The 22270-nt window shown below is 40.6% G+C and overlaps 1 protein-coding gene across 1 annotated transcript in view; it reads right to left on the reverse strand.

Moving 5' to 3' along the window:
* The window catches only part of CHPT1 (choline phosphotransferase 1), a 20685-nt gene extending 5072 nt beyond the window's left edge, over nt 1-15613 (reverse strand). The window contains exons 1-6 of the mRNA XM_054386452.1: nt 15371-15613; nt 7893-8040; nt 6719-6860; nt 3327-3411; nt 1611-1742; nt 1082-1240 (exon numbers count right to left, since the gene is read on the reverse strand). Of these exons, the coding sequence (XP_054242427.1) occupies nt 1082-1240; nt 1611-1742; nt 3327-3411; nt 6719-6860; nt 7893-8040; nt 15371-15613 (909 nt within the window). The remainder of the gene's footprint in view (nt 1-1081; nt 1241-1610; nt 1743-3326; nt 3412-6718; nt 6861-7892; nt 8041-15370) is intronic.
* Nucleotides 15614-22270: the final 6657 nt, after the last annotated feature.

Here is a 22270-nt window from a genome sequence, read left to right on the forward strand (position 1 = left end):
CTGACAAAGGCTTCCATTCAAAGCCTGCTAAGGATGTATCTCCCCTCATAAAGGGATCCGCAGCAGGGAGCGATTCATGGCTCATGTCTGGTGTGATGTGCAGCAGCTATGCAGGGTTAGCACCCATGAAGCAGCTTTGGCACATTCACACAAACTTCACAGACCTTGGCTCATGTCTCCACTGGGCCTCCCACCTGGTCACACCTTAAGAGTTTACTGCAGCTGCTCACGCTGGCATGCCTGAAAGACAAGGCCTCCTGAAATCATTTCAGAAAACTGAGAACCAAACCCCCACAATCCTTTGCCCACTGCCTTTACAGGTTTGCCTCTGGAGAAGGCTATTCTCAAAGCTACACATAAAGCACTGACATACATACAGTGATGAATGCTGGTTACAGGGACCTAGGGGTCCTCCAAATGAGCAAAGGAGCCAAGGGGTTTCACAGAACAGATAAACTGCCTCAAGTTCAGTCTTAAAGCTCAATCTTCTCACTAGCATTCTCTCTCTTCAAAGAAGTCAGTAGCTCACTAGGTGAACTGCTGCCTAGCAAGAAAGTCTGTAGAATACCTGTTTTCTAGTGTTTGAAAAAATGTTATGCCAGAAGAAAAATAATAAAAAAAATCAGCTAGCTGGATTACTGTTAGCAACTGTGTAGACTAAAGCAGATAGTTTATTTTTTTAATCCAATTATGAGGTTTTTAATTACAACAGCAGTAGAAATAGAAAAGCATATCCCTTTTAATGGTTAAATTCCTATTTCAGAGAATTAAATCAGAAGTCACAGCACTGTTAGTAAGGCTTGAGGGACCACACTTATGCTGAAGGCTGACAGTTCTAGGAGTAAGTTAAACAGAACAAAGTTCTAACCAATACATTCAGCAGTAATTATGTGTTTGCATCAGTGCCATCTATAATCTCAGTGTAGGAGCATAAGCCTAGTTCACTGTCTTGATCATAATGAAGCTGATAATACAGCAACAGAGTAGAATGGGAAAACTTGCCGTGCCTACTGATCCAGCAAGTGTTAAGCCAAGAACCAGTTTAGTTTTAGGAACTTTAGGACTGAAAAAGATTCCTTACCACCAACTTCTGTGAGATTTTAGCATTCACAAATCCAAATGTCAAGACATACAGGCAAGAATGCTTTTCAAACAGCTGAGTTGCAGACTTCTTATAGATCATAATGGCAAATGTGATAAGTAGTCCAATATGCAGGGCTGGTGAAAGAACACTTGTTCCCTGAAATACAAATGGACAGAAAATTTGCCTTAGGCCTCAGTCACAGCACTAGGTCCAGATTTTATACATACAGCAAATCCCATTAAACAAAACCAGAGTTGTCAAAACTCAGGGAAAGCCCACTAGCATTATCCTTTGCAGTGACCACTGATCAACTTTGTAAGAAAATTCATTGCTGGTTTCTGCAACAGAAGAAATCCAATAACAGGCAGAGAGAAGGCAGATAATGAAGTCTTTGCTTTAGCCACCCACCACTCATGTGCTTGTCTGCTTAAACACTAAATAGATAAAATCCTTGTGATCACCTGGAATGCAATAAATTATGGGCACAGGTTACTGAAACCTCACTTGGATTTTTAAAGCAACTTACTGCTATTGTAGATCCATTCTTTCCAACCCCTCCACCAAAGATGACACGGAAGTAATTGAAAAAAGAAAGTGCTGTTCCACACAGTATGCCAAAAACTGCCAAGAACTTCAGTTCTAAGCCCACCAAAGGGACCTTTGCAGGAAAAACAACAGAAAGATATTAGAAGTTAACACCTTTTTAAAGAAGCAATTAAAAAAGCGCCTACTGACACCCACTAAACATTTTTTTTAATTTGAACTCACTTTCCTGGAAACAAGCTCAAGAGGACAGTGTTTAGAATTCGTTTCCTTACTAAGGAGACAACAAATTCCTTTGTAATGTTTAAACTCAACTTTTGAGTACTTAATTTCTGGTCTAGAAATTCTGATAGATCTTAATGTGTTTGTCCTTATGATGCCCTTCACATTTTTACTACATAAGCAAAAACTTGACACAGACTGCTTTATCATCAAAGCATGGGGGGAAGCGGGGCAAGGGAGATTTCCTTCTATTTCACTAGGTAACACAACACTGAACCACAGGAAACACAAACACCATCTGCCTGCTTTGTATTTTGGAACTTGTTACTTGTATGCTGTATCTTTGCCTTTAGAATAGTCTTCAGATACAAACTGTAATTAAGCAGTTACCTTTCAGAATCAATTGCAGTTTCAAAGAAACTTCCAAAGGCAGCAGAGGACTTAAAAAGAAGTAGTAATACATTGAAACTGTTGACTGTATTTTTGTGAGTATCTTGAGATACAGCATAACTACCACATATTTTAATACTGAAGAAAAATCAATCATAATTCAAGTCTAAAGCACCTACTTTATTTTTCCAACATGAATACAAGCTGGAAAAAAAAAAAAGCAGCATCTTACAGGATGGGGAAATGAAAAAAAAAAATAGCTAAACATTTCCTAATTTTTGAGTAAAGGCATGACTTTATTTGAGTTAGCTGGTGATTTAGAATTGATTTTTATCAATTGTTTGTTTATTGTTATCAAATTGTTATCAATTCATTGTTTATCAATCACACAGAATGATCTCAGCTCTTCCATCTGCTGTAACCAAGCAGAACTATACAGTTCTGAGTAAAGACCCTAGAAATGATCCCATTCACTGAAGTGCATCTCTAAAGATCAGAATGCAAGCCAGAGATAGGAACAGAGTTTTGGGCAGGAAAAAAAGTTCATATAAAGAAAAAAAAATCATATAAAGAATGGATATTTACATTTAAGTTGTCTCTGACATAACTGTTAAAATCAGTACATCTCCATCGGCATGTAAATACGGATTACCTAACCACAGTATGTATTACTTAACCCCTAACTTCATCCCATGGTTTTGTTAAAGCATTTCATATTTAAATTTTAAAATAAAGCATCCTAGAAATCACTTAAGTGAACAGAAATGTATGTCTTACAATAAAATATACAGAAGAAATAAAACTAAAACAAAATCGATTTGTTAAAGCTGAAGTATATGCCGAGTATTTTTTCCAGATCAGAATTCCTGATCTGGAAAATGGGCAGATGGGGTCTTCTTCCCAAGTTTGTGCACAAGAAGTCACACCATTACATCTAAATTAACTACAGCAACCTACATTTGGACAGCAAGCTAAAATACAACATTAGACAACTAGTAGGCATTGATGGTACCAATACCAGAGGAACACTGAATACTTAACAGGAACTGAATACTCATCAGGAAGTCTGAAAATTTAAAACACTTACCTGATAGTCCCATACTGCTGTTCCACCATATGCAGACATTAAGAGCAGCATTGTTATGGCTATCTGAACTTCAGTTACATCAATTCTACGGAGGAAAAAAGGGGTATTTAGTTAAAGAAAAGGCTTTTTGTTCTTAGTGTAAGGCAGCAGGGTAGGGAGGGAATAAAAATCTTATCTCCTTAAAATACTTCAAATTACATCAATGTATATAGAATGATTTACCTTGACTGAGGAAGTTGCTCTATATGGAACAGATCTTTGGCTGAGATTTAAAAATAAATCTATACTCTTTATCTAAAGCAAGTTACATATAACTTTAACGGGGAAAAAATACATTGGTAATTATTTGAGAATTTTGTATAAATTTAGAGACTTGTTGATATATAAGTATCAAATCAAAGTTTAAGACAAGCTCACAGTAAATGCAACCAAACATTTCCATTAAAAACATATATAAAAGTATGAACTGTGAAGACTAGACTAGGACTGAAGGGATTGCTTTAGGCAGTCATATCATGAAAACTTGACAGATACAACCTGCAAAACATATGGGCAGTATTTTGAGGACTGAGTCAGTGGACAGGCAAGCAGCTGTCCTGTTTCAGAGGACGTATAATTGATTTCTTACTTTTTTCCATTAAAATATTTTAAAACAGGTGGTGTTGTGCACCCTCTAAAGTCTAGACTCTCTATTTCCACCTTTATTTCGCCCCTCAGACAAGACAGCTAACTCTTTATTACTGTTCGATTGATATTTTGAGAAGACCTGAATTTATTAAAAAAGCAAAGAGAATTTTTCATGAGAAAAGTTTAAACATTTTTTAAATTGTACTTTTTAAAAAAACTTTAAAGTAAAAAAAGTAGATGTGTACATCTAAACTAACTTACATTACTCAAGGTTTTGAGACAGGTACCTGATCTTTGTACTGAAGTTACTAGGAAACAGTGATAATGAAGGTTTAAAATACACTTCTTTAAGCTGTTAGAACAAAGTTGCTGTTTTTAAAGAATTACAACCAAAGTCAACAAGTATTGTTACTTGCTTAGCATGTGAACTGTTTGCACAGGAAACTATTTTCATAGAGAGATAGCAATCAGCTCTCAGTTAATGGAAAACATTTATCTGACTTTGATAATCACAGTAACATTAAAGTCTCTTCTTTCATTGGAAAGATAGAGATAAAATATGCTTAGTTTCATCACAAGCTTCAGACTGTTAGCCTCAGAAAAGGCAAAGTTTAAGCTGCAACTAGACGATATGCTGAGGTGCTTAACACTGCAGTTCAGCTTACCAGCCTTGCGTAGGCTTTTAATCTTCTGCCTGTCTCGTGAATTGGCTTGAAGTCAAGTGACAGAGTCTGTGCAGGGCAGAAAGAGGACAGTGCTGCTGGGAGTGGGCTCTCTACTGAGGATGAAGTGTTATATCTACCCAGTCATGGCTATGGTGGTAGCTGCACCAACTGAACTTTTCAGTTGAGTCATGCAAAAGCATCTGTATGCAAGTGCCAGCATTCAGAGTTTGCACTCTGTAGTACTAAAACCTAGACTTTTGTTGTTGCTGGTGGTGGGAGAAGGCTTGAAGTGGAGTCGCTACATGTGCCAAAGTTCAGCACTCAATTTTACAGAGGCTCAGACTGTCAGCTGCAACACAACCAAGCCAGAATCCCAACATTTTAATTGGACACTGTGCAGTATTCTACATAATCTGACAGTGGTGCAGTACCCAACTGCTCTGATCCCTCCTGGCCATCAGCACTAGGACTCTCTCATCTGTCATTTGACTTCTAAAGTGCTGCTAATTCACGAACAGCAGCAGTGAAAGCTTCCATCCATGTTATTATGCATTATCATATTGAGAACAATATACTGAATGTCTTCATTTAGACTCCAACGTTTATGCTAAATAGAAATAAAAACACAAGCCTTAAAAAAAAAACTCTGACCTGTTTTCACTAAACAGAACTAAGTTACCTTGGAGAAGAGTTGTGTCTGTTTAATTTCAAACAGAAAGCATGAAATGGCAGGCCATTACAAACTGTATTCTGTATTTACACAGAAACCATTAAGTTTTTAATGAAGACACTTTTATGTGGTACAGGAGTCTCAGTGCCTTCTTGATGTAGGGAAATCATCCTCACAAAAACATCCCCTGAAGAAAATCATATGTGCAAAGTCCCAGAGCTCATGGCATAGTCTATCTCCTTACAGTGTAATCCAATGGAAATTAACCCCTTTTAGGCATCACTCTAAAGCATCTATTTGTGTTTACAGCACAGATTGTCTTTTAAAAAAGCAGGATGGGTAGGCAGGCAGAAGAGTTATAGCTTGTGTGGTAAAATGCATTATCAGCAAGAGAGCTGCATTACCACAGGGACAGCTTTATTTTAACAGACACTGAACAGTATGCAAGGATAGCTGATCACCAAGCCTTTGTGCCCAGTGATGCTCAGGTGCTTCTTGCAGGGCAGAGCTGATTAGGAGGAAAAAGAGGTGACTTAGCAAGTGACTACAATTAGCAGAAGAATAGCCTTTGTCACATACTTCCAACTTTGCTGCTACCGAAGTCTCTGATCTTTTCTTCTTCAGAAATCATTACTAAAGCACAGCTATTGTTTAAAAAGCAGCAAAAGGCCATGGCTAGGTGCCACCACAGATGTGAGAGGGTGCAGCAATCCCACTCCATTAGGAGTTAAATTGAAATTGTTATCTTCTACATGAATATCATGACTCCTCTTCCTACACTGCAGTGAGAACAGATGCAGTCACAAACAGCATCACTCCAATTTCTAGAACAGTGACCACAAAACCTAAAGGACATTAATGGCAGCATGAGCCAGATTAAAAGCAAAGCCCCCACATAAACATGGGGCAATTCTTCAAGCACTGCCATAGCTCTGTGGAACTCCCTGCCAAAGGATGCACTGGATACAGAGAGTTCATTTCAGTATCTCTAAAAATGCCTGTAGTTCAGAGTACCCTGAGCTGGAACTGTTGGTGGATGGGAGATTACAAAGGGAAGGGTATTGTAGATGCTTGCTCTGTCCCTAACTCCCACTTAAGCTTATTTATACTGCAGGCAAGACCCCCCTGGCTAGAGCATGCATGCAATCTGAGAACAGATTTGCAGATAAAAGAGCCAAACACATGCAAACAAAGCACAATAGAGCAAAAACCAGCTGCTAAAAACCCAAGTCCTCTATTCACCATTATGCAGGGGTTTAAAGCTTTTGCCAGGTAAAACGCTAGGGGAGAATGATGATGAGGAAGAGAGGGTTAAGAAGAAGAAAGAGCAAGGGGAAAAAAAAAACAAAACAAAACAAGAAATGGAAATCAAGTAGCTAACAGTTTCAGACATTAAGCCACATGTACTTCTTCTAACAATACTTACTTACTTTCCAAACCTTAGTATGCCTGATACGTATGTCTGCCAGTGAGCAGAATAGAACATGAACAGTCCCACAAAACAACAGAAAAACAACCAGTCAGGATTTGTTCCTAGTTGGATTGCTATGCAGGCTCCAAGGACAACGAACACTGAAAAGCAGAAATTAACATGTTAGTCATATACCCTCTTTTCTTGCAGCTAAAGAGAAAAAATAATAATAAAAAAATCACAAGGCATTTGACATCACTGTAACAAAGTAATCACATGACTGACACTTTACTGCCTAGCTAACCTCTGGGACAGTCCTGGCAGCAGCTACCAAAGCACAGGAATCCTTTTCTTACAAGCAAGGGCCCCACCTTCTAGCCTACAGTGGTTAGTCTCCCTTCTTCTGGCCTTGTCATTTCACATCTCCCACATACACTGACAGCTTTATCAAAAGGCCTCAGCACAGAGAGGCTGGTAGTCACACTTCTCTGGGAAGTGAGGCATAAAGAATGAGCTTCCAGGGCAAATGTTTCAGCCATTAAGCTTTTATAGAAATAAAGGCATTGTCACCAACAGCAGCTAAGCTATAGAAAGTAAAACTGAGCAGGGCTTACTTTTTAAGGACTCCAACTTTGATTAAGCTCATCTGTCTGAGTAATATAAGTTATCCTTCTCCTCAGTGTTAGGCTTGTATTTGGGCACCTCATTCCTAAAGCAGAATCCTTAGTTTCACATGCCAGCATCAGTTTTTTAGGTCCTTACAAACCTTTATTTGGCATCACCTCTACCCTACTGGAAAACATAGGCTGTGCATACTGAAGAATCTCTAAACATGCTTTTAGGGAATTCTCTGTTCTGTTCACCACCTAGCTCATTCAAAGAACACTGTATGTGAAGATGCACAGTAAGTACGAGCAGGACATGTTGTCCAGTATCTGCTAAAGGTACTTGTCACAACATCCTCCCTGGTCAGGATGCAAAGCTCATCCTCCCTGGTCAGCCTTGGCTGCAGTGACCAGAAGATCATGAATTTATCCTAGAAGAGAATATGCTGACCCTGCTCTGAGAAAGGGGTTGGACTAGATGATCTCCAGTGGTCCTTTCCAACTTCAACAAATCTGTGATTAATCAACTCCTTCTGAAGACAATTAACTTTTTTAAAACTAGGATGGGTCACAGTAAGATAGGACTACCTGTGGAAATTGAGTCGCAACCATGATCAAAGAGTTCTCCTAGAGGAGAACTACTGTTTGTTCTTCTGGCTTGCTTCCCATCAATGGCATCCAGAGACTGGTAGATAAAAAGTCCTATTGCACCCAGGATGTATGCCCAAGAAGGTGCCTGAAAGAGATTCACATGAAAAGTCACTAGGCAGTTCCCAGTTTCTTAGGTGATAATCTGCTGTGTTAAAGTTAAAATACTGTTCAGCACAAAATTGTGCTATTAGCCAATGGATAAACAAAATTCCTTATGCTAGTCTCTACATGAATAGTAGTAACTGCTATAATGAACTGCTCCAGATACATCAGTGAAACAGCTCCTTCCAGTTACTTAAAAAAAAACAAACAACTTTTAACCTCTCTTCTGCATCAACTCATTTTTCCACCTTACACCCACAATATTCTGTAATTATTTATATTCTTTGTGCTGAAAAATGTTATGAAAATACAACTAATCTTTAAAAAAGAAAATAATAGCAAGGCACTTACTGAAGTTCTTCACAGTTTATGTAACAGACACTTAGATGATTTGCTCAGATTTACAACACAGATATAAATCCCACTACATTGTACTAAATAAAATACATCAGCTTTTAGGGAAAGTTTTTTTTCCTACATACAAAAATTGACTACATAGGCACTTTGGACAAGGGTATGAAGAAATTAAGTCATTCACTAAATATAAAGGAGCAACTATCAGTTTCAAAGCAAGCTGTGAATCACTCACATTAACACCAGTCTTAGGTTCAAAGGAACTCTCCTACAGTAGTACCTTTCAAAAGCATTATTTTCATATGCACAATCAGTATGTCTTTGTGTAAGTAACACTTTTGCCTCAAGTAGCTTCCAGTGGTATCCTTAACATTTAGAAGCACTGTTCATAAAAAGAGAGTTCAAGTTAGGTATAAATGCTGGAAATACAACTTAGAGGTTAAACAAGTGAACAGCCACATGCAGTCACACAATTGAATCCTTTCCCATTCCTAGGTAAGGGACAGCTGTGGTGACTCCACACATCTTCAATTCCTCTTATGCAGCACAAATATTATTCCCTAAGTCCACTAAAGACTATTAAGCAGATTTAAACAACAGATCTAATTTCAGTGCACTCCAGCTGCAGGTGGTAAGTCTGGATTTGTACATATACAGAGAAATCTAGAAAACACAGGATTCTTCAAAACTGGCAAGGCCATTTTTCGCCTTAATCCAGAAAAACTAAGAAAAATATTAATCTCAGATTATGTTGGAAGCCTTGAACATGTGAAAATAGGTAAGTGGATATTTAACATACTGGTATCTAAAAACCTCCCCTAAGATCACACTATAGAAATCCAGGTCACATGATGACTGTGATATATTTGATGTGCATTCATACACACCCTCCACAGTGGGGCATATCACTGAGTCAAATGCCAAAGTGTGGGCAGTTTCTTATTTAACTGGATCATTTCCACTACTGATAATACCAATCAGGAACAGAAACCTGCTATGGCACATTTTTTTATCATTAGCCCTAACACTGTCTGCTGTTTGCATTAGCTCCTTCTGGGACAAATCCTCAGACTCCAAAGTAAAATTAGCTCTACTCCTTGACCATCTGGAAAGGGGGGAGAGTTTTCATCCTCTTCCCAGTAAGGATCATCTGTATCCATTAACACCTGTAGCAGATGCACCCATATCCCTACAGCTGTGGGGAAGTGAGCAAGATTCTAGTATGAACAAGGGAAGAGATGTCTGAGAGAGATTAGAGACACAATCTGAAGCATTTCATCCCTAGGCTGTCAATTCAAATTTAATCCAAAGTAGCAATACCCGACGGTCACCTGTGATCAACTATGCGTCTGGCAGATTAAATGAATGCTCCAATGTTTTCACTGATAAAATACAGTTTTCCAAATCACTGAAGGTGCATAGAGGTTTCCAAAGTTACTAACAACCATGAACTCATCCACCCTCTCAATACAGCCACAGCTGGTGTTTCTTCCACCTTCTCACATGCCTGACTCTCCATCCAGGAATGCCCCTTGCTAGCTTCCCACGCTAGACACAAGTAGTTTGCAAATTAGAGAAGTGGGAGCATTGAGAATGCTGACATGACTGACAGACTCAGCAGAAAGGTCAGGAGGCTCCCAATAATCATCAGCTTTTCACTGATGAGGTGTTTATTAACTCTGCCCAAAGCTATATCCTGTCAAAGCAAATGTACTATTTGGCCAGAGCTAGACGCTCTTCTCATGGAACTAGAAAAAACAAAAACCCGGTGGGGGGAGGAGATGCTTCTTTGCTTCAGTCAAAAAGGATGCCCAAAAGATGATACAGATCAGGTACAGCAGGTCTGGTCACCTACTGAACCAGAAGGTGTCAAAACCATGTGCATATAGTGTTTGACAGGGATGTGTGGCATCCCTGTTCTTCAGGAAAAGGTGTAGGTTGAACAACAGTCTTTATTCTTTTGCTGCCCCAAAGAAGAACATGGACAGCTGCAAAAGGCTACTTGTGCCAAGGAAATCTCTTACCACTTATTTCAAGAAAAGCTCTCAAGCCCAGAGAATTTAAAACCCCAAACTTTTGAAATAAAGAGTCAGCCCACCACATTTAGTCATAAGGGGTGAGCACAGTTTCAGGATAGAGAGATAAATTTTCACTGGACTCCATCTTTCTCCCAAACATGGATTATTTCTCTCATTTGTGTTCAGCACAAAGCACTAAGTACAACTGCACATAGCAGAAGAGATGGGGCTGTTTAAACCTGCATTACAGCAGGGAGGAGGAAAAAAAAAAAAAAACAACAAACCAAATTACTAATCAGATAATACTATAGCCCAAATGCACACCAGGAATCCCCTGTATTCCTTTAGCATATTCCTCTCCCTGACAAGCTCCCTCTGTATTGGTGTTTCTGAACCTTTGCTGGCTGTCTTTGTGCCAAACACCTCTTTCTCCCATTCACTACTGAGTGCTGTTCTTCACTCCTGGGTATTGTTTGGCACTCTGCTTCACACTTCTCCTCTACTAGGCCAGGGGCTTAATGCTTCTTCCTTCACACTCTCACACCCTCATACCAGCTGGTTTATACCAGCTCCTCCAGTTCACCCTCTTTTCCATTTCTTTATTGTCTCTCCCATAAAGCTCAGTTGTGCTTTTGCTGTTTACCTAATGTCATGCCTGTATATATCATCTCCTCCTTCCTCCCTCTGGAAGGAAAAAAAGCCTCAAGACAATTCCTCTTACAATTTAAAAGGTGGAGGGTTGGTGTTTTTTGTTTGGGGGGGCGTGGTGGTGGTATTTTAATGGGATTTTTTTTTAAGAGAGAAAGAAACAGAGACAGCACCTCACCAGTGTTGCTCCAAATAGTTAAATATAGAGTGCTAGCTGCAGTCACCTATACTCTCCCCTGCTTTTTGATCTCTCTAGATGTATGCCTTTCTAAATAACACGTTTCAGCATGGTATGGCACCCTTTCAATACACCATTTCTTAAACAATTCTTCAGAGCTAGCCATCACAGGACGCTCTTCCCTCCCTCTGCTCTCTGCATGACAGCCCTCAGACCCCTGCCCGTTTTCACCATCACTACCCAAAGTGCAAATCCATGAACCACATTTTTCTCCTCCTTTCTTCCTCTATTCCCAGTGACCTCCATGAAATTATAGAAAACAGAAACAAAGGCTTTAAAAAACTCAAATAAGTGAGGCATGATGGAACCTATAAAGATGAGTGCCAGCAGGGCAAATCTATATCACTGGATGGAATCTTTTCTGATCAAATTTGGGGGGCTTATTTATTGCTTAAGATCCTGCTGTTAACTGCTACCAGATTTTTTTAAAAATAGATGTAAATTCAATACAGAGTGATAATTACTGCTAGCATGAACTTCTGCCCTAAAATACTAGCTTCCCATGGTATTTTAGAGATACCTGTTACTGTGCTTGAAGGATTACTGAAGCTAGGCCCCTCCACGTGCAACCATGAAGGCAGCAGGATCAGTTTCTTTTCTCACTTTTGAAAAGATGGAGAATTAGCCATTTTTCTTCCTAGTGTTGATGTAAGGAAAAAAATAACATGTCAGTTTTCTCTAGAATGGGAAGGAGTACAGGAGATTCATCTGCAAGGCCTAATGAAGTAACTGTAGCTACTTCAAAGAAGTCAGCTGATAGTAGAGTTCCATATCAGATGATGGGCTTCAAATGGAAATCCTCACCTAAGAAGTGTTCTTTTTACATCCTAATGCAGCAAATACACATTGCTCATACTTAAAGCCAGCAAAACTTTTGATTCCTAGATATTTTATAATTAGCATCACAAAACCAAACATAACACAACAACCAACAAACCAGAATACCAGAACTCTCCCACCACCCCAGGACTGCAACCAGAGTGAAGAAACTATTTCAGTCCTCCACAGAATATGAAATGTGCAGGTAGTGTCCTCCCCACCACAACACTTGGTGCAGCAGTACCATATATTATTTCCATAGATTACTGTTCTAAGTTACATAGGGTAGAAAACTGGACAAACATTCTGTGAAGATCTACACATAGATTTTAGTTACAATAGGGCTTGAGGGGTGCAGTCTACTAATGGCTTAGCTACAAATAAGAAGGCTTATATTGCAACGTGCATTTACAAGAGACACTGATGTTCCTACTAGAAAAGATGTTACTGAAGCAGACAATACTTTATAAAGCCAAAACATATCATGCCAGTCAGTAACAAACTGGCTTTTAGTGGCTACTGATGCTGATGAAGATAAAATCAATAGTGTATTAGGAAATAATGGCTACAGAGTAAGAGAACAAGGGAGCATTGTATCAGCTTAGACTTTAATTGCATTGTATTTGGGTAAAGTATTATTAAATTGTGGAATTTGATATAAAATCACATGGTGGAAGATGTCTATGGATAAATAACTCCATCAGTTCCTGTTCTAGCAAATAACCTCAGTAGAATCCCTTACTAGGAAATTCCTAAACCAGTCCTTTTTTGGCAGCTGGAAGGATATAGAGGAGAAAGATTTTTTTTTTCCCCCTAAACATCTGCTAGCAGCTACTCTCTGAAGGATTTCAGCTAGCAGTCTTACTTGTTTTGGATAGTTTATGTAAGTATCAAGAGTTCACGCTTTTCAATAAAAGACTAACAGATTTATCCTACTTAAGATTGGTTAAAAAAATAAATTGGAAAACCACTGAACACACAACCAAGCCACACAAACCAGCTCACCAAAAAAAACCCAACACCTAAAACTAAAACCTGCTTGTTACTTTATCTGAGTTTTCTATACAGTGCTCCTGCACTTCCACAAAGAGAATATAACAATCTCTTGCTAGTCTATCAGGAGTCATTTATGAATGGAAGAGGTGGCGTGGCAGTATAGACAGATGATGTTGAAGTGCACTATGCTCTTAGATCAGGCAGGGATTCAATCACCTTTAAACATTATTTTCAGATCCACCTTCCTCCCAGCCCTTCCAGTCTACACATCTAAGTAAAAAGTACAAAGCATATATTAGAACAGTACATATAGCATCTCTTTAGTGTTCCAACAGTTTTAGCTTTTTAAAAGGGCCACCCAGAACCATGGCATCTTTAGTGGAAGGCAATCTGAAACAAGCAGAAGAGAAGTAATGATGCCCTAAGTGATGAAGCAAGAAAAAGTGAGGGCTATTGTCACAGCACAGGGGCAACAAAAAACAACAGGATAATGAGTCTGGCTTTACACTACACATTTATAAAGGATATGCTGATATCTGAACAAGGAAGGTCAGTCCAAACTCTAGATTCTTGTACAATTCAGCTTCCACAATTAAAAAGACCCACAGTAAAGTTTGTAAAACTCAACTTGAGCTTTTTTGGAAGGAATAATTATCTGGATGTGCAGCACAACCTTTTTCTTTTTTGTACAGGAGACCTCAAGGGTCAAAAACAACTGAAAATTCACTTTCTGCACTTTCTAAAATTTATTTTCTGAATAACAGAGGAAAAGCTAAAATCAACATCCAGACACAAAGCTGGCACACAGCTGATATCTACATCACAAAACTATGCTGAATGTAGCAGCTCCACAAGCATTTTAACTCTGGAAGTGCCACTAGAAGACATCCTCAGTTTCCAACCGTTCACTCTCATTTATATCCTCCCTTTTACTGCCTGCAGGGAAGTGACTAGGGCAAGACCAAAACAAAGTTAACGCAGATCCGGATCCATTTCCTGATACAAGCATCTCTGCTAACACAACAGACAGAGCAACTAGATAAAAAAGAAGGGTTCTTCTGTCAACAAGGACACTCAAAGTACATAGAAGTTATTAAGAAACCCCAATCAAACTGCTAAGTCTGCCGTTAGGATTTAAGCCCATCAGAATGCAAAAAAAACAACGGCCACCCTCCAAGATATTTTACCTACACAAAGCAATTTTCCTCTGATAGTTCACACCCTACATACCATGAAGACTCTGCACTGGAAAACTGGTTAACAGCCTGGCAACCTCCAACAGAGCTCTTTAATCTCTCAGAGAAACTGTAGGCAACCCAGTTTAAGTGACAATAGCATCAGCCCATGTTAACGAGCCTGTTTCGCCTTCAGAAGCTAAAGCTATTAAGTATTTCCCACGTGAGGATGGGAAGCATTTCAGCCACTGTCAGCTAACGTATCTGGTACACAATTGAACCTCAATTCTGAACTCGCAGATGCTAAAGTGGCCAGCTCTGCCCCGCTCCTGGTCACACCCCGTACCCTCTACTGGCCACCCTAAGGCCCCTCTGTTACAGACTTCCCCTTGAAAAGGGAGCTGGCACAGCTTACATCTCCTACCCAGCAAGCTGACCGAGTAGAAGCACATGTGTGGGCTGTCACACGGCTCCTGGAGGAGGCTGGGGTCCCATGCACCTCGGTGAGCCCACCTACGATCTTGTTCTACAGAATGTGGTGCAGGCCAAGCACCCCATCAAAGCTCCAGCCCCACGGGATGCTCTGGTCAACGAAGGCCAAGGGAGGAGAGGAGAACCCTCTGAAACTTGCCCTTTTAACGTCATGCCCCCCAAGAATTTCAATATTCAAATCTTAACACCTATCTCCAGCTTGACCCCTTCTACTCCAAAGCGTCACTCCCGCATCCCCACTCCCTTAATTTCTCAGGGCAAAACCGCAACGCTACCTTAGCCCCCCTTCCCTCTCACGGGAAGGGCCAGGATTACCGCGGTGGAGCCACAAGTGGCAGGGCACCGCACCTTGCCGTGGGCACGGGCCCGAGTGCTCCAGGTACTGTAAGGAGGTTGCGCGGCGGCTCCCCCACACCCGGCCGACCAGAGCCGAACTGCGGCGCCCGCAGGGCAGAGGGCCACAGGGGCCCTGCGGGGCGTCGGCCGGGACAAGCGCTAGGAGAAGGCTGTGGCAGGCGGGAAAAAGGGCCAAGCTCTAACGGAGAGGCAGCGGCGAGCCGTGGCGGGCGGTACCTGCTCGGTGGCGCTGGGGCAGCAGGCGATGAGCGGCAGCGCCGTCAAGCAGTTCAGCAGGAGGCCGCCCAGGGTGATGGCGTTGGGGGCCAGCCCCAGCGGGACCTGCTCCACCAGCCAGGCCCAGTAGGGCTGCAACCACGGCTCCAATAGCGAACGCCCAGCCGCGCTGTAGCGATGCTGCTCCAGGCGCTTTAGCTGCGCCGGGCTGAGGGGCGCGGGCAAAGCCCAGGGCACGGCCATGCTGCCACCGCCGCCCCACCGCGGGGGCCACCGCTCGCCGCGCGCCAGATGGGACCCAGGGTCAGACCTCCGCCGTTTGGGGCGGGGCTGAGTTGAGGGCAGCGGCGGGAGGCGGAAGAGGCCGACGCCCAGTGGCGGCTTCACTGGAGCGGCGCCAGCGCCCCCGCAACGGCTAACGAAGGGCGGGTGTTCTCGTCCCCAAACAGCTGTTCGCTCCTTCAGCCTGCCTGAGCTGCCTCCTCCTTCCCCGGCAGTAGGGGCCCTGTTTCTGCCTTGGCTGTGGCTGACCCGCAGCCCGGCCTCGCCATGAAAGGCTGGGATCCTTCGGCCGCGGGGGGAGCCCAGGGTCGTCGAGGGGCTGCGCTTCAGGAGGGCCCATCCTTCCTGCTGCTGCTTACCCAGGCCCGTGGCGATCCCGGGTGTTTCTGGGGACTGATGCAGAGAGCCTGTGCGCCCGCGTCTCGGCACTGCTGGAGAAGGGCAGGGTGGGTTGAATTCCCCTCTCCCCCGTGATTTTCTTTATTCATCTTACTTTTATTTCTCACATTTTGTAATGTAGCTGAGGGCCGTACCAGGAGTGCACACAGGTGGTTGGGAGGCGTTTTCATGATTGAAGCATAAAGGAAGGGCTTGGGCAGAAGTCGCTGCTGTCAGTAGAGCATTACAGCCATGCTTGAGATGCCCACAACGAAGAGGTCCTCCACCACCTGGAGGCGAGCTGCTCCCCAGCTATTATAGCAAAAGAGAGGTTGTTCACCAGGTGTGTAACAACCAACATACTGAGCAGAGGTACTTTATTTATTTAAAGTTTGTGCAAAGATGGGTTCTAAGTGGTAACGATGGCACAAAAAACAGTGGTTTACATACAGTACAAATTACAAAGGAATTCTATATAGTGGTTGTATGATTTTACATCATATTGATCTTTGTATGCATGCTCCATCAATTACCTAATTTATTATACTGTTAATTATAATAAGATGGTTTTACACTTACATAGAAATTCTCCTCCTAGCGGTGTGGGGTTTTAGTATTAAAATCACTGCAGGTTATATAGAGGACACCTTGATGTTTTGATCTTTGTCCAAATCTATCTCTGGTTTATGTAAAGAAGCGATAATGAGGCATCTACATAAGCTGACAGAATCTTACTGTCTTTAGATACTGGTCTTAGTTACTGTCTGGTCTGTGATATCTTAACCTTCAAGGTCATTTTGTCCTTTAGTCTGAAGGGCCTTCAGTTCTTGTTATCCTGGTTTCAAACCAGTTAATTATAAGCTTGTTTAGCCTTTAAGTTTTTAACTCTATCCTTGAAACATCACAGGATTGGCAGTCTTACATGTTATGAGGCACCTGGTCACCTCCATGACCTTAGGGAAGGTACTTCACAACGAATACTCCTTTTCAGAAATGGTGGCATGTAAAAATTACTTGAATTGGTCTTGTGAAGGATTTTAGATGCATTGCTGAATCTCTAGGATGGTACATGGTTTCTGAATGTGGCCGAGGAAAGGTGAGCACTGTGAGTATTATATAATCTAATGGCATGTTAGAATGAGGAATATTTTTTTAAGTTACTCCATTGTGAGCCACAGCCTGCATTTTTTTGGCAGACACAACAATTTCCTGGACAGAGTAATTTCCTGTTATTCAAATTGAGCTGATTCACTTTGTCTGATAAAGTTAATCTCTACTGCAAAGATCATGAATGCTTGACATATGCAAAAGGGCCATTTCAAAATCCCTTGGCATCGTGTGTCCCGAGTGCTATTGTTATTCATCAGCTGATTTCACTTAAACGTCACTAAATAAAGTGTGATATGGCAATTGGGATTTAGGGGTCAAAACAGAGAAGATAGGAGCTGCCTGCAAAGGAGGGGGTAATATATAACATAACAAAGATTCAATAACAGCCGGCTACAGAATAACAAAAGGGAAATGTGATGGATCCACAGCTACCCAGATCTCCAGTCCAATGGAGTTACTGGGTTTGGAGAAAGGTAAAACACTGCTTCTTTTAATATGCTGTGCATTGCTGTTTTCAGTAATTGTAGTGGTGTTGGTATTTATGGAGAGATTAATCAAGCTCTTTGTGATACCAATAGGATAAGAGGAGAAAACAAAGTAAGAAAAGAAGTAGAGGGGAAAGTATGTGGTGTTAAAAGTGATGGCCAGATGAGCAGAGGAAGAAATAGATTCCCTACTGAATTTATTGCTGAGCTTGGAAAAGATTTGTTTTAAAAAGTGTTCAGCAACAAAACAGAGAGAAAGATAACGTAGAATTTAAGTCCAGTGCATTTAGACTTCCAGCACTTCCTCGATGTTCAGGATAGATTTTTCTTGCAAATGCTCTCTCCTCCAGCAGAGCAGCAGCTTTCCTTGTCAGTCAAGTGTCAGTAAGTACACTGTGCTTAAAATAGAATGCCTTTTGCTCCAGAATTTCAAAACGCCACAAAAGAAGTTCATAGAGTAAGCCTTCTTTCACAAAGCTCTCGAAAAGACAGCACTATTATTTTTATTTATTTTTTAAAAACATTTTTAATATATTTTAAAAAATTTCTGACTCTCCATAGAGGACCTCCTTGTAAACAACATATCTTAATTTAAACATTGTTTAAGAGATTTGCATATGTTTTTTCTTCCCTCCTTTCTATATTTGTGAGTCTGTTTGCAGTGAGGCAAAAATGGGCTGTCACTTGCCATGATCTTTCAATGCAAATGGGTAGCTACAATGCCTGTGTCAAGCTCCACATACAGCAAATTGCGAATGGATCTATATTTATACAACATTTATATATGTCAGATACTGGTCCTTGGGCAAGGAGAGCAAACCAAGAGATGACAAAATATTTTCTTCTAGCTTCCTTAAAATAAAACTCTTTTGTCCATCAACTTTGATTCTTTCTCTGTATGTGTATCTTGTGTGCATACGTGCTTTGGTCTGCCTTCTTATTCCACGTAATAACTTTCCTTGACCTGTATAAAAGTCAAACTGAACACCAAGGCAGAGTTTCCAAACCCACAAAATTCCTACCAGATATATAAATACGTGCAGAAGAGAAAAACCTTATTAAAGGTGCTACTGAACTATAACCCCAGGACATACTAGTTTATGGAGAGTGTACACAGCACACAGATAACATGAATAATGCAGCTAGCTGAAGACTTAAACTCATTTCACGTATTTTGAGAAATTGGGGAACAAAACCATAAGCCATAAAAGCTACCAGTTTCACTTCTAGAGCTTTTGTGTTTTGCTGTTGCTTTCTCTCATACAACCAGGTTTGATTTGCTCCTCTGTTACTCCTAGGTCTCTTTCAGGCTCTCTAATTTCCTGGAAATTCCATTAGAAATTACTTTGGAAAAATTTCTTCTTGGGGACATTGGGTCATAACTTCTACAGCATTATATTCTGCTGCTTCTGTTCTCTCTGGTTGTTTTGCCTGTAGTTTTTCTTGTTTGGTATATTTTCATTTTCCCAAGCTGATATTAAATGTAGATTTCATTAACACATTCATGACTCTCTGGTTTTGATCATATCATTTATCTGTCCTGGTTTAAGCCAGAACAGAACCAATTCTCTGTTCAGTTATTTTACTTTTCAGCTAGTTCTAAGTGGCTACACTTTCTGAAGTTAACAGCATGTTTTTGTAGGTAGTGTCTGTCTCCAGAAGTGATAATGCTTAATGTTTCTAGTTACTACTAAGGATTGGTATGCAGAAAGGCTCTTGCTTATACTGGCTTCTATAGAAACCAAGGTCACTGCCAAATCTTGTGTACCACATTGGAGTGCCATAAGTGCAAAAGTCTGAAGTAAAAAGGTCACACTTGCAGGGAGGAGCGGACTGGACAGGTGACCCAAACTTGACCACCAAGATATTTTGTTCCTTGTATGTCATGCTCAGTATAAAGCCTAGGAATCACAAGGGTTAAGCCCTCTTCTTGAATGGCCAGCATCTGAGGAGGACTCTGTCCCTTCTGCCTTCAGTTGCAACTGGAGTGTTCCTGAAACCAGGTCCTGAATCCAACTCCCATCTGCTGTTGAGTCCAGCCTGGACTCTGGAGGAGTTCAATATTGGTTTTTTTTTAGGTATTTGTATATATTACATTATTTTCTTATTAATTTTTTTTTCTTTTTATTGTTTCATTAAAACTGTTTTAGGTTTTGTGTTTTGTTTTTTTCCTTTTTTTTTTTTTTTTTTTTCCTATCTCAGGAGTCTCCCTTACTATCTTTCTCTTTCCTTTTCTGGGGAGAGGGGTTAATAGAAAGCATCTGTGATTTTTTTTTTTTTAGTGGCCAGTCTAGCCTCAACCCATGACACTGTCAAACACCATTGCTGGAGAATCCCATTAGGCAAATCACCATAAATCAAAAGTTTATATTTTGTTATTTACTATATAAGGTGCAGCAATCTGTTTTAGATCTGCTAGGAATCCCTTTCCTACCTTACCTTGTCATTCCTCTCAAAGTAATTTTCAATTTTTAATCCAGAGACTGGGCTCATCAGCATAGGTAGTGAAAGAATGAATTTATAACACAGTAATGCCCGCTCATCTTGATGCCACCCACGGCCCAATACCCAGTGCTTCCTATTGGCATGGCACATCTTGAGCCTGAGGGACAGCCAATGGCAAATGCTGAGCAATGCAACTGGGGGAGGAATTAAGGGCAGTCGAATGTAATGCTTACCGTACTCATGGTGAAAAGTAGCTTAGTCCAGCTTGTCTTTTAACACTGCTGGTATCTGGCAGACATTAGAGTAGCTAATTCTCTTGGCAGAGAGCCTACAGAAGCTGACATTTATGCTGGCTTCCAGGTTATTATACATAGTACATTAAGTCTGAGGAGGCAGGTAGATACACAAGCATGAAGCTGTGGACATCTTCGCATACAAAATGCAGATGGCTGTGCGTGTCACTTTTAGCTTACTGAAAGCCACAAACTCACAGTAACTACCTTTTTGTGCTGACTATAAGGTATCTCCACAGACTGAGATTATTTTAAATGAGAGCCATGTGCTTAAATGCTTAAACCTACACAGTTTGTATTCAAATTGACCCTCTCCCACAGTTTTGTGTGCTTCAAAACAGATGAAAGGAATCCTGATTCACTGGTGCAATACAGGATAAATTATTAATCCTTTATACAAATTTTCTTCTTAGTAGAGGCATTGACTTCTTTTATGTGTAGGTGTAAATGAAAGTGTAGGAGAAAATTGATTTTGGAAGGAATAGGGTGAAACACAGGTGAAGAGATGGCCAGGATTACTGGGAACAGATAGTTGCTTCTTTCCACGATTTGCAGCACAGAAAAAACACAAAAATGGAAAGGAGAGGAAGAAGAAAAACAATCTCAGAGTGAGCATGGTTTACAGAACAAATGCATTCAGATCCCCAGACTGAAATAAGTGGTAATTCAACTGCAAAAACACCAGTTCAGCAGGGGTGGTTTGTAGTGATATGTTCGTTTATTATTGCATAATTACTGGCTACTGGGTGTTTGAAAATGCGCTGACATCACATAACCATCTTGTCATGTACTACTGGTCTGAGCAGGCCTTTATCTTTATAAACCATAACTGGAAATCAATCATTAGTCAGTAAGCATATAACCTACCCTGTCTATACAGCCAGAGTGAGAACTGGTAAATAAATGACAGGGAAATCAACAACCTGGCCAAATTATGTGTGACCTTGTGTGTCACATGCTTCAGAGTTTGCTGGAGGCTTACACACAATCACCCCCACTCCTGAAATACTTGGAGGTTAATGATGCTAAGGTTGGAAAAGTAACATCCTTTTAACCATATCTAAGGGTTTTTTTTGCCTTGTACAGTAAACTCACTGTGATGTCATCCAAGTCCTTTCCTGCTATGGTACCTACAAGAGCTCCATGAATTGCTGAGGGTGTAGGTGGATCAAGAATGATGAAAACTGTTTGTTATTGGCATTTATAATGTTTAAAATATTGAAAATGTACAGACATAAAATTGCATGTGTCTGTAGCATGTATCTTCACTCACATTGCATGTCTTGAAGTGTAAGCCCATTGGGTTAGGTGAGTGCTCGATACTGTTTTTCCTCAGTGTGGTGGCCTCAGGTTCCTGCTTTGTAGTTTTTGGAAATTAAACAAGAAATATGGTAAGATGAGACAGGAAAAAAAAGCCCTACAAACATAGTAAACAAGAACTTGATAGATCTTAAACACTTCATATTTATTGTACATTAAATAAAACAGTTTCAGTCCAGTTGAGAGACTGATGGGTCATTTTTAGGAAATCAAAACTTCTAAAGGATATGTTCAGCTTAAATGATCATTAAGTACACAAGTATTAATTATGTTATAGTATTACCGTATTCTGTTAAACAATTCTCAGGTGAATCAGATACCTTATCAAAGAGGTATGTATTCAAAGAGTGTTATTGCACAGCTACTGGTTAATCCATGTACTTTCAGTCTGAGAAAAGATATACTTTGTACCACTGAGTACAAACTGGCTGCTGCCTCATGTTTATTACACAGCTTCTCCTCTCTCTTCATTAAAAACCAGAACACAATCTCAAACAGAAAATAAAGCTGAACATTACAAAACGTGTTGTCTTCAGTTTGTTTCATTTCAACCACAAAGCAATCCATGCGTATTCTTTCTTTTCAGT

Source organism: Indicator indicator, chromosome 14 (assembly GCF_027791375.1).
Source record: "Indicator indicator isolate 239-I01 chromosome 14, UM_Iind_1.1, whole genome shotgun sequence".
NCBI lineage: Eukaryota > Metazoa > Chordata > Aves > Piciformes > Indicatoridae > Indicator > Indicator indicator.